We start from the raw sequence: 12447 nt of genomic DNA, 5'->3' as shown, positions 1-12447 counted from the left end.
AGGCACTCGAGCGGAAAGCCTCTTTGGGGTTTGGACGATGAACGAGCTCGGCACGGAGAGGTTCGGCACAAACTGCTGGGGATGCGTGTGAAAACACAACCCTGGGCACAGGGGAAGGGGAGGGATGTCCACGCGAGGCGCCGGGGGGCTGCCGGCGGGGTGGGCACCCTGTCCCCCGTGGCTGCCCCAGCTGGGGGATCCCGGGAGCTGCCGCCACCCCAGCTGGACACGGGTGGGTGATGCTGAGATTTCGCCCCGTCCCCATGGCTGCTGCTGGGACACCTCCATCTGTTTCACTCTGTTCAGGTGGGAAGTCATTTTACAAAGAACTTGCGCCTCTTTTTGCTGGGACTCCAGAAATAAAGATATTGCCGCCTCTGCCTCTCTTCTTGGTTGATCTTCCCTGCGAATGTGTTATTTTGGACACTTCAGCCTTTCTACCTGGTTCATTTAGCCCAAAACCGAGAGGCTTGCAGGTGAGAGTGGAAGGATTGACTTCAGCAGCAGAAGACTTGGGCCTTCCAGGCAGGTACCTCTGCATGTGCCGAGACGCTAGAGACCCCCTGAAGCTTGTTGTCCGAAACTCCAGCTACCCCAGCCGATCCTCCCACCAGCAGGGCTGAACGAAGAAAGTTTCTGTCTTCAGACAGATTAGTCTTGACCCTCTGTGTGGCCTTGCTAACAAATGAAACCTCTGCCTTAAGAGACAGACGTCTGGCGACAGCAGGACCACATCACTTCAGCAGGGAAAAAGGACTGTGTGAATAACACAATGAAACTCATTTGTGACACTAAGCAGAAAAATGATACTGTTCAGCTTCGCTTACACATATAGTAAACCAACCTAGGTGTTGGGAGTATAAAAACGAGTCAAAATACAGATTGATTCCGAAATCAGTTCTTTTTTTATCCTTTAAAACCATGGACAGGAATGTACAGCTCCACAAAAATGGAGGCCAAACGTACCAAACCAAAACATTTCCTGGGATGCTGTGTGACAGTTTTTGTAAGATTATTTCCTTTCAACCACACTCAGTCTAAAAGCAGCTTCCATTTGCAGTTAAAATAATTGTGGTACACATTGCACACTCCTTGAAACACAATCTTTCTTATAGGCACTATGATTATTTTTCTTCTGTTTTTACTGGTGAAAAAATAAACACAGTTGAAAATGAACACCTTTTCCCCCCTTCTTCAATGTGTTTAGGCTATGTGGTTAAGTGGATATTCTCTCCAGCTATTTAGATGAATAAACTTTAAGCTGGAGCATTCATTTTTGTGTCCTAAAAAAAGTTTGTGTATGTAGCTTTACATATATATATATATATATATATATAATTCAGAAGCCCCAAATCCAACTCAAGTGTTTATCAGTGATTTTATTGACAGCAGAATCAATTTTGTTGAAATCGAATAGTTGTCTTATTTCAGTGAATGGTTCAAGACTTTCAGCTGCTAAAAAGAAGGTTTCACAAGACTCGCCCTATGCATTGAGAATGCTCAGACTTCATGTCCACATTAGGTGCTGTTTCATGCATATCTACAGATCAGTTTTAAGGTAACCGTAATTTTATGTGATATGGAAAAGATCTAGTGATCAATAAAGGAAAGCATGAAATTAGGTATAACTCTACAATAAATGTTCATCTATTTAAATGAAGCCCGACTGACTCTACTTTATACGTCCTCAGCAAAAAGTCTGAAATATTGGATTTGTGACCATTAAGACTAGTTCTGGGAACCAATCGTTCCACTTTTTTCTTTCTGGACATCTTAATGTCCTTGTTGACTAAATAGTGAGGACTAAAAAAACTGTTTGACCAATAAATCAGGCACATGATTTGCAAAGGCAATTCTTCCCTTGCAGTTATTCCAACTATCCCAGCTGGATATTCACAGTGAACAAACCACATTTCCATCACCTCCGTTCCATTTGTAAGTGCTTTTAGTACGGGGATTTGCTCCAGATCGCATCGGCAGCCAGTGAGCAAGGAGTGCGGGGGCACTGCCTGGTCTTCTCTCAGCTAATTAAGGAAGACAGGCAGAGGGCTGCTGCCCAGATCCTACCCACAAGGATGGAAGGTTGCCCATGAGCTATAGTACCTTCCTCAAGCATGGGCATTTGCACATTGATGTGTTCTCTTTATTCTCTGAAGCCATCTAGAGACAGCTTTAAACTAATGTAAATGCAAAACTACTCTACTACTTCCTGGAGAAATTGAAATGAAAATCAGAACTTTGTTGCCAATCTATATGGGGTTACAGAGGAGCTTTGTTTTGAAGGACTGTGATTTCTAGGTTTTTTTTCCAAGTCACCCTTTTATCTCAGTCTTGGGAGAGTTTTTCATTTTTAGCTTAGGAGGCCTCCCTCACTGTGAAACCCAATTCCTCGCCTGGCGAAGGGGCTGAGCCCGCAGGATGGTCCCTCACAGCCCAGAGTGCTGCCTGCAAGGCTGAAGGAAGGACTGGTTTGCCCTGCTTGCCAGAAGGCGATGCGGGGCTTGGTGTGACATCCACACCTCCAGCAATGGGGTGTCACTGCTGCCTATGGAATAGAAATGTCCATTAGTCAAATGAAACTGAGGTGGAGGTTAAGGAGAGCGGTAAATGCTGTCCTGAGCGCCCGGAAAGTCCGTCCTGAGATACTACAAATCACCAACAATTTAAAACAGGCTACCAGTTTTTATATATATCACAGCCTGCAAATAAATGTGACCAAACCATACAGAGTCATTTTAGCATTACCAGTCTGTGCAAATACTAGTGGAACTAGCTGGAAAGGTTTTTGGTAATTAGCCCTTACTTATAGCCCCTGTCCCCTCTGCAGAGAAGGCAGAGCACACCTCTTACCTTAGCTTTGCTTAATGTTTTAAGTGTTTTTAGGTACATTGGCTCTTGGAAGAAAGAAGGTTTCTTAAGAAGAAAGACCGACTAGATAAGCATGCACACAGGCAAAACCTGCTCAGAATAACCCTCCCCTGCCAGGGTATCAGCTCGTCTTCTGAGGTCAGAACTTTAAAGACTTCATCTCTTGAGCTGCTTTGGAAAAAACCCTAACCCTACCGTTACCCGAGATGAAAATGCAGACAGGCTGAATTTGCCTTTTCTGCTTCTCTATACAACACAGAGAAAAGCAGCAGCATAAAAATTGTATTTAAGATTGTTTTGTTAAATAAAAATGTTAATGTGAAAGATCAGCCTGGCAGCTGATCCATGCGTAGATCTGAATGCATACGATTGCTGCGGAACAAGTATGGAGAGTTTTGCTTGTACATATACGTGATTGCGGACTGCAAGACCCAGCTCTGAACTGTGGAGTTGGAGGACCTTACACCACTGTCAGAACTGGAGCTGAGTTATGCTGGCAAAGACAGATCAGCGATGACAACTTTAAGGGGACTTTGGAAGCAACTTCACCTCTGCAATAATCAAGGAGAATATGCAATGAAGGATAAAAAATGAGGTTAGTTGGAATCCAACTGCTTTATTGCTGTTCCAAAGTTCCCCTGGTGGGCAGAGAGATTTCTGCTCGGATTGCTCCCGCTCAGGCGGAGGGAACTAACAGGTCAGGTCAAACTGTGAGCCACAGCCTCAGAAACTGTAAATCAGCACCGTTGCTGGCACTCCGTATAACCTGACAACAACTGAGAACCACTCCCGACGACTTTTAGTTCGTATTATTTCATTTCGATTTAATGAGAGGAGTCTTCACAGAAGTCAGTGCTGACACCTGCCTTTTGGTACAGTCACTAGCTGGAGGAGCTGCAGAGCCCCTGGGGCTCGGGGCGGGCCAGATTTAAAGGCGCATGGGTTAGCACTGCGGAGGTGGAAACCTGGGGTTTACTTCAGTCAGCTCGACTGCTGAGCCACCATAAATATCTTCCTCTGGGACCCTCATTCCCTCTTCATCAACTGTGCTTTCAGCGAAAGAGCTGCCACTTGTACAACACCAGAGTCTGACCTGGAAGTTTTATGTAGTCCATTTTTTTCTCGGCACGTATGTTAATTTTATTTACCTTTCCATGTAAAACCCAAAGCTGCCATTGATGTGCACAGAAATCTCCAGCATTTTATGGGCAATTCCATACATAAAAGAACTAACTTGAACACTCTTCTCAGAGAATGCTTAGAATGGTTTGGGGTGGAGGAGACCTTTAAAGGTCATCTAGTCCAACCACCCTGCAATGACCAGGGACACCTTCCACTAGATAAGGAGAGAAACACGAAACACAGATCTTACCCGTGCCCTATTACCGTGATGTAAATCTAATTATTATTAGATTTGTAACATCTATTTTTTAAAAAAATAGTTAACATAATACAAGCATTTCAAGTAAAGATGGTTTTAAAAACTCACAGAAGAAATTTTACTCTTTTTTTTGAGAAGTCTCTGCTTCCAAAATTCAACCCTTTAAAGGATCCCAGAATTTGGAAATCACTAACTTTAAAAAAAACCCTAGTGCTGATGACCACAGTTTCACTGACATGAGAGAGATCTGAGAAAGAAATAAAAGTAAGGCAAGTTTCTCAGATGACATGACCTGGCCCAACTCAAAATCCATCCCTCCTCACCCACAGAAAAAGCTCTGCCATAGCCAGGAGAAGCTCCCTACCCTCTTCTCCAGAAGAAGTTCACAGTGTGCATCTTGCTGGGGTGGTGGGGTGGTAATACTTCTACTAGCTGCTGTTTCCTCCATCAAGAACAGTCAAAATCTCAGCTATTTCTAGGACATTCAAGTTCAGCAGATGGCTCCAATCTTAGTATCAATTGGTAGATTTCTGAAAAAAAGTCATCGAGTATTCATACCTCGTTTCTTTTTTGGGGATACTCATTCTTTCCTGGAAGAAGAGATCAGGGAGAATCTAAAGCAAATGAGTTTAACTTGAGTTCAGACAGCCAAAGTGAAACCTATACCACATTTCTGTCCTCTTACACTGAGGTAAGCGATACCTGCCTTGGCTCTGTACAGGAGTAAGCTTTATCTTCTGAAAGAAACATCATCTTAATGTATTGTCAAGCAATGGAAACTCTAAGCCTGAATTCCTTAAAAAAAGGTCTTGGACGTATTACTGGCATGACTTGTAAAATGGCCTCACCGAGACTTCTTTCATTTGCCTGATGCATCTCAATAACCTTCAGCTACTACTGTTTATTTCAGAAAAAGCAAGGAACTATCTTTTTATTTTAGAATATTAATTATTCTAGGTATTCTTTTCTATTTGTGTGTTATTATGTGTATCTATAGTTTACAAATATTCACCCAACTGAGAGCTCTCGTTCCATATTCCTTCAAAGCGAGATGTACATTAAAACAATATTTGCCACATAACCCTTATGAACTTTGACATTAATTACATTATATAATGCAATGCATGTTAGAGGTCTTAACCTTTGGAGACATTTTAGTATTAAGAGGCAGAAAGTCACAGCTGAAGCTATAGCTCAGGACACTTGAGATGACTTCTGGTCTTTGGTACTCTGAAAGAAGTCAGAGGCTTCTGGTCTGAAACCTCACAGTACTTCCCAGCGCTGGGCAGGAGAACCCGAAGAGAGCGGCTCACTTGGAGACTGGAAACGTTGATACCAGCAGATACGGAGGAACGGCAGGAAAATGCCTTGCAGCACAGGCTGCATAAATCCTTCTTCAAGGGAAAGATTTCCCATTAGGTCTACCCAAAGCAGACAAATGTAAGTGTATACAATTTTGAATGTTTTTAGGCCTTAAATTTACTCAGTGGACATCCCCACTGTCCCAAACGTTAGGCTGTAAATTATACTCTTGATTCTGAGGGCAAGGTAAAATTGAATGTGAATAATGATGCTGAACCATTGCAAATTCAGCGATGTCAGTAAAACCAGAGCGGGCACAGGACAGCACAGAAGCGGGCCTTGCAATGCAAGAGTAAGGAATAAAAACAAGAGTACATCAATGCCCTGTCACTATAGTGATGTGGTACAGACCATGGTCACTGTTAAGGAAAAAAGAAATATAAATTGCATGTAGGTCTCCTCCTGATGGTGTTAGAGAATATATTACTAAAAGCTACAGTGCAAATATAGGATTTCCATGCCACTTACATCTGTTATATCCTATACTTTACATTCTTTAGTCATCAACAAACCCCTCTCCATTATAGCTATAGAATATTATAGTTCCTCACAGAAAAAAAAAAAAAAAAAAAAAAAGGTTGTTTTGCTGTATTTTTACTTTCTGATTTATCTGGCAAAATTTTCACAATAGCAGCCTTGTGGGGTACTAGGAGATCACTCCTTGCTTACAGGACTGTTGACGAAAGAGGAGACTGCTCAATCTTTTCAAGAAAGTAAGGGTCAGTGCAGGCTGTTAGTGTCATGTGATCGCTCTGTCTCTGCAGCAGACATTAAAAACCGTGCTGTAATAATAATCAAAACATAATTACCTTTGTTCCAAGGGACAGTACAAGCATTACGAATTTGGGAATTTCTGCCCCTTTCCCTTTTCTCAAATGCTACCAACATGGTCATTAATAAATTCAGGTAGTTTAACTTTTTGGCCGTTTCAACAGATAAACAACTATATTGGTTTTTACTATTAAGATGAAAGCACTTTTACTCCCTGCAGCATACACTGTGGATGACTGTCTCCTCCTCTGCTGCGGCTTTCCCCAGTTCTGGGCTACAGCAATGGCTTTCCACTGCCATGAATATACTCTGTGACTGTATTTCTTGCAAGAGACTACCGATTCCTATGGTCCAATCCTCTAATTGCTATCTAATAAAAATGAAAAAAAAACTACTCCACTTTATTAGTAAGTTTACTGCTGTTGCAGCTATTTCATTTATATGTCATGTTTGAACTTCGCTATTTAAAATACAAAAATCCTCTTTGATATGATGATTTGGAAGTGCCAAGTCTAAAGCCTGAAAACTGGGTGTCGCAGTTCTTTTCATGTGAGTAGACATCAAAACAAAGGGAGCATAATCTCGCTATGAACTTACAGTAATAATGCAGTACAAAAAGAAAAAAGTTTGCATTACCTTGTATTTTCAGCAAGATAAAGAACTATATTGTTCTATGAATCATTTTTTAATATAATTTAGATAAAATCTTGTTCTCTTTGAGGAAATCTAACAGTCCAGCATCTAGACGACAAAAAGGGACAGAGATGGCCTTTAATACTATGTGTCAGACAATACAGATAATGGGATCATTGACCTGTTGGGCTACTGAAATAAAATTAAAAAAAATAAATCACAAAAGCTGAAAAATCTATACTAAATATTTGCTTTTTCCCAATCTGCTTGAAGATGAGCATTTTAAATTCATGCCAAGATAAAAAAATCACTTTATAAGCTTATTGTTTTCGCAAGTGAAAAACACTTTACAGGGAAATTCCATTTATTGAAAGTCAATTGATATTAATGCCATTTTCAAAACCAGTTTTTATTCCAGGTCTGCTCCTTCAAGCTTTAATTTTATTTACTGCAGCTAGGACTCTGAAAGAGTTCTTCTTTGGTATTCATTTTCATAATTTCTTATAAGAGTAAGAAACGTTCGAGTAATGTCCAAAATTAGACTAAAGGAAGCTGGGGATGAATTGGGAAGAGGCTTTTAATACAGGAGCATATCTAGCACATGCCTGGTCATAAGCATATGCCATTGTCTCATTGTTTTTGCAAAATTTAAACCTGAAGCTGTAGGATTTTGATGAATAACATTGGAATTAGCCACATGGTGGTAAGTTCATTGCTGTTAGAGCCTGGTCAGTGATACTCAGCCCTTGTAAAAGACAGACCTGACAAACCAATCACTCGGCCAACGAACCCTGCACCGTATTCCAGTGAGGGTGTTCACACACTGATATGAGTATGGTTTTCATAAGCAAAATGAAAGTAGCTCCATAAATCAGTGTAGAAGTCCTTACCTCATGTGGTAGACTACTAAGCTTTATGACACTACACTGGACATTGAGTAGAAGAGATTTGGGGCATGATCCTCTATTAATGTAAACTGTCATTACTGAATTGACTACATCAGCTGAGAGTGTGGCTAGGTGGCTAGATACCAAAAACATTCTGAAGAGCTCTTTTTCCATGGATGTGTTTATTGAGCTAAACGTGATCCTGCAAGAATTAGAAAGTTTCAGCTTTGGGTCATGGGTGTACTGAAGAGTTTTTCAGTGTTTAATGCTACGAAATGTGCCCATATTCACCTACATTTCCTACTTCACATGCTGGGATCATCCTACTTGGTTTTTTGTTTTTTTTTTTTTTAGGGTTATTTTGGATTGTTTTCAAGAAATTCTATATGGAAGTAAAAAAAAGGTCAGAATATACACCTCTCATAATTCTGCTCCACAGTATTATGCTGAAGAGACATAGGCTTTCTCTGTTCAGCTCAGAGAAAGTTCAATTTATTTAGCTAGCTGTTCTCCCAGTTTACTCAAGTGTAATGCTGCATGTGTGAATTTTCACACCAGACTACACTTGGAACTTCATAGGTCAGATAAAATTTTTAATTATGTTACAGGTAACCGAATGAGTTCAAAGCCTCTTTTAGGGGGATTACAGTCTGTTACCAAGGCTGGGAACAGATGTAATTTTAGGAATGAACTGCATTTTGCACTGACTTGCATCCCTTCCGATCCACTGAGTTCAATGGGACCACAGGGGTCAGAAGTAAAGCAAAATTTGGCCTATCATTTTGACTGTTTCAGTACAACTTTTTTGTCCTCTACAAAATTAATTGCCAGACCTCAGAGAAAATGTTGTTCCATTCACTGTAAAATAGGAGGGTCCACGGAGGAAAATAGTTGCATTAGAGAAACATACAAACGACATTAAGGCTACCTAGTTTGATGTTTTCAAACCTTTTTCTTTTCCTCTGCAAACAATGACAGTTTCAATAGGATCTGAAGCGATACTCTTAACAAATAATACACTAGTCTGTCATATGGTTAATATTAACGTCTCTCTATTCAAACATGCTGAAAACTGAATAGAACAGTTAACATATAACAGTCACACATCCTTTGCTGAGTACAAGATCGCATCTCTAACATGAACTGAAGATATCCTCACCATTTCAGATCTTCATCTGTCATTCAGTCAAACATTTCATTCTCTTAAATACATCGCTCTTCCCCTCTTTCTGGGTCTTTCTGGGGTGCTGAGTGAACACATTCTCTCCATAAAGGCATTGCTTATGATATGGTTCTTTCTTCAACAGAAATCTTGCCGTGTGTTTCCAATATGTTGCCAAAGGTGAATTTGCAGAGTTTGGTAGGATTTGGGGGCGAGAAGGCCTTACATCTGGATCGAAAAGATTTAATTTTGAAACACCTGTTTGAGCAGGATTCTGCACTTTATTGCAGAGAGACCATCTCTTGATGAAATTAATGGTGAACAAGTAATTAATTGTGATCTTACTTCACAAATTATTGAATCAGAGCTTTATATGGTAGCCAGTTTTTATATTACAGGTATGTTCACAGGGCTTATGGGCAGAGGCAAGCTCACTTTAGTCATGTCCTGAGCTGGCGGGATGTAAACGGTGTTGACAGACAAGTCACACGACTGTAGGGATGCGAAGCTGAGCCCCACCTAATGCACCTCGTCTTTCAGAGGGTTTATTTGGTGCGGGCTTGGGGCCATACCCACCGCAGTCAGCTCAGCTCATGCACAGTGAGATTGTGCCCAGCCACAACATATTGCAGAAACATGTCAGGGTAAGACCGCTCCTCACGGTGATCCCACCTTACTGCTACAACAAAAGCTCTGTGTCATTGAAGAAGGGAGTCCGAACGAGGCATGCTCCGTCCTGGGGCATAAAGCATAATTTGCCCTTAAATATATTTTTATTGAAAACACACAGCAAAGATTACAGCCATAGAAAGTTCTGTAAACAAGACAATTTCATCAACTTTATCTTAAAAAAAAACCCAAACCAAAACAGCAAAAGAAACGCAAAATAAGACTTGCTGAATGAATACTGTGAATGCTAATTTTTTTTACTGCCTTAACAAAAAAAATGACATACACCTTCAGCATTTCTTCTCCAAATTTACTTGACAGAGGTTAAAATATTGCTTTATTCTGACTCAACATACAACAGCACTGTGTGATCGCTTGTGCTATTTTGGGAAGTCCTGAGACTTGTGAACTGGGAAGTCTGGGGCACATTAATAAATTTAACAATTAATTTGCTGCAAAGGAATGTTTTAGAAGATTCTGTATATGCTGTAATTTTTTTTTTTCAATCAATCTTCAGACATTAACCAGGGAAGGCTATTTAGCAATTATTTATTATAGCTGATTTTCTTTTTCCCCATGAATAAGCAGATATTTTAATACTAATAAAACCAGTAATGTGTGTGTCACTGAACCCAATTCACTGCATTATTGGCATATTGTGTTACAATTTACGGGGGGGAAGAGGGACTCAAAAGAAAGCAAATGAAAAAAATCCTTATAAAGTGATTGGGATACGGCAAACAGGAAATGACATTTCTTCTCTAAGGCCTTGATCCCCTGCAGGGAGTGTTTTGGTGGAAACCATCTGCTCTTACATAGCCCCATTAGAATCAGATCTGTGCATGCTTGTGGGTCTGCCCATACTGAACCATCTGCAGGGTTGAAGCTTTAAAGTTCAAAAGCCTAAGCCATGATTAATTAAAGTGACTGGAGAACTGAAAGCGGGAACAAATTAGGGCAGCGTGGACATTTATCGGCTGGATTTTGATCATATCGGATCTCGCTGACTCTTCTCTGAACAAACCATAATAAAAAATAAGTTAAAAAAAATACACACGCACTCAGAAGCACTCCTTGAGAGCTTACAAATGCCTTCCAAGTATAACAGTTTAGAAATGTTGAGGGGTCAGTAACAAACAATGGAGTTTATGTTCCCACTCAAAAAAATCCAAACCAAAACCCAAACCGAAACCTGTTGTAATACACACTTTTGCACTTTCTCTTGTTCTTGTTCTCACTCTCCACAAAGGCAGCTCCGATATAGGCAAAGCTCAGAAGATGGAGCAGCTGCGGGCTCCTGACCACTGTATCTTTACAGACCCCAATCCCACTCCATGCTTGGCCAAACCCAGAGCTCCTCTATGTTTCCATTGACTTTCTTGGCCTTTCTTACTTTAGTAAGGTTGAGAGTTAAGCATCTGGCTCAATTTAGGGATTTATTGTCATTCCACAGTAGGTACCTGTGCTGCTACCTCAGAAGTAGATGTCTGCGTGCCTGTTTCCATGGTATGAACCTGGAACCAAGAGGAGAGGGGAAGAGGGGATCGGGTCTGTGCCAGGGTCACGGGACTTGCTCACCAGGGTCTGAATCCCCAGCCAGCAGCTCAGTGCAGCGCTGCCATGAAACCAGAAATGAATCTAAGAATGGTCTTGGCCTCCACTGAAAAAAAGATGCATAGCCTAAGCCTTCGGACAGCCGAACGGGACTGTGGTAAAATGCTCTGTAACTGAAACTGTATGTCTAATCCTGCCTAGAAAGCACCTGATGTACGCTTCATCCCTCCTGGAACTTTTCCCTTAAAAAAATATTTTGTTAAAAAACACTATGATATGAGGGCGATTGACTATTTGGTTTCTTCTAAGTAGATGCTCTTAAATTAATGCATATAAATAATTTGTATTTAATTTCCTCCCTTCCTGTTTAGCAAAGCATCGAATGCACAGATCTCTGGTTTCCCCTCCCACAACCCCCACACAAAGTCACTTGGTCAATACCGAGTCTCTTTGCGTTTCGCTTTTTAAGACAAATTGTGCCTCTCGCTCTGACTTGGCCATGGGGCTCATGGGCAGAAAGGCCGTGTTTTCGCTCGCACCGCTCTCTGCTTCTACGCTCGCCAGTTCATAGTCCTCCGACCGCCTCGCGTCCGTCAGAATCCGAATCTGCTCCTGCACAGTTTCTAGCAATATTTTCACTTCATGTTGTTCTGCTATAAGACAATTACTGACTGGGGAACTCACATTGACAAGTTCAGCTGAATAGGAGTTTTTGCACCATTTGATGCCTGTTACTTCAGAAACATTTTGCATTTGCATGCAGGCTTCGTCCAAGCCCACAGACGGGATGATGGGAACGGAGTTGGCCCTTGAAGATGAATAGCCGACCAAGTCCTTCTGATCCACATTATTAAAATAAGGGGTCGTCTCTCTTGAAGGCAGTTGCATATTTATTGAAGTATTCTGAGGAGTTTTTAAACCACTGGATGAATACCTGGAAAGAGTAAAAAGAAGTTTTTGTTGTACATCAAGTGGTCAGATGCAACCGGCAGCAGGAATGCTGTATGAGATTCAGTGAACTGTGCTGAAAAGATATATATCATTTTTCCCTCGCGCTAGGAGCGCTTGGTAATAGTGTGGCCCTGGGGAAAACAACAGACTTGGGAGACCTGGTTTTGATTCTCAGAGCTGCTGGTGGCAAACCACTGCTTGTCTCGGTC

General features: G+C 41.2%; 1 protein-coding gene across 1 annotated transcript in view; it reads right to left on the bottom strand.

Annotated features, from left to right (window-relative positions):
• Positions 1–886: 886 nt before the first annotated feature.
• NRG3 (neuregulin 3) overlaps positions 887–12447 on the bottom strand; it is a 436672-nt gene continuing 425111 nt past the window's right edge. The window contains 1 exon segment of the mRNA XM_030030263.1: positions 887–12221. Within this exon segment, the coding sequence (XP_029886123.1) occupies positions 11714–12221 (508 nt within the window). The 3' untranslated portion in view covers positions 887–11713.

The sequence above is a fragment of the Aquila chrysaetos genome, chromosome 11, assembly GCF_900496995.4.
Source record: "Aquila chrysaetos chrysaetos chromosome 11, bAquChr1.4, whole genome shotgun sequence".
NCBI classification, from domain to species: Eukaryota; Metazoa; Chordata; class Aves; order Accipitriformes; family Accipitridae; genus Aquila; species Aquila chrysaetos.
This window is presented reverse-complemented; position numbering and strand designations above follow the sequence as displayed.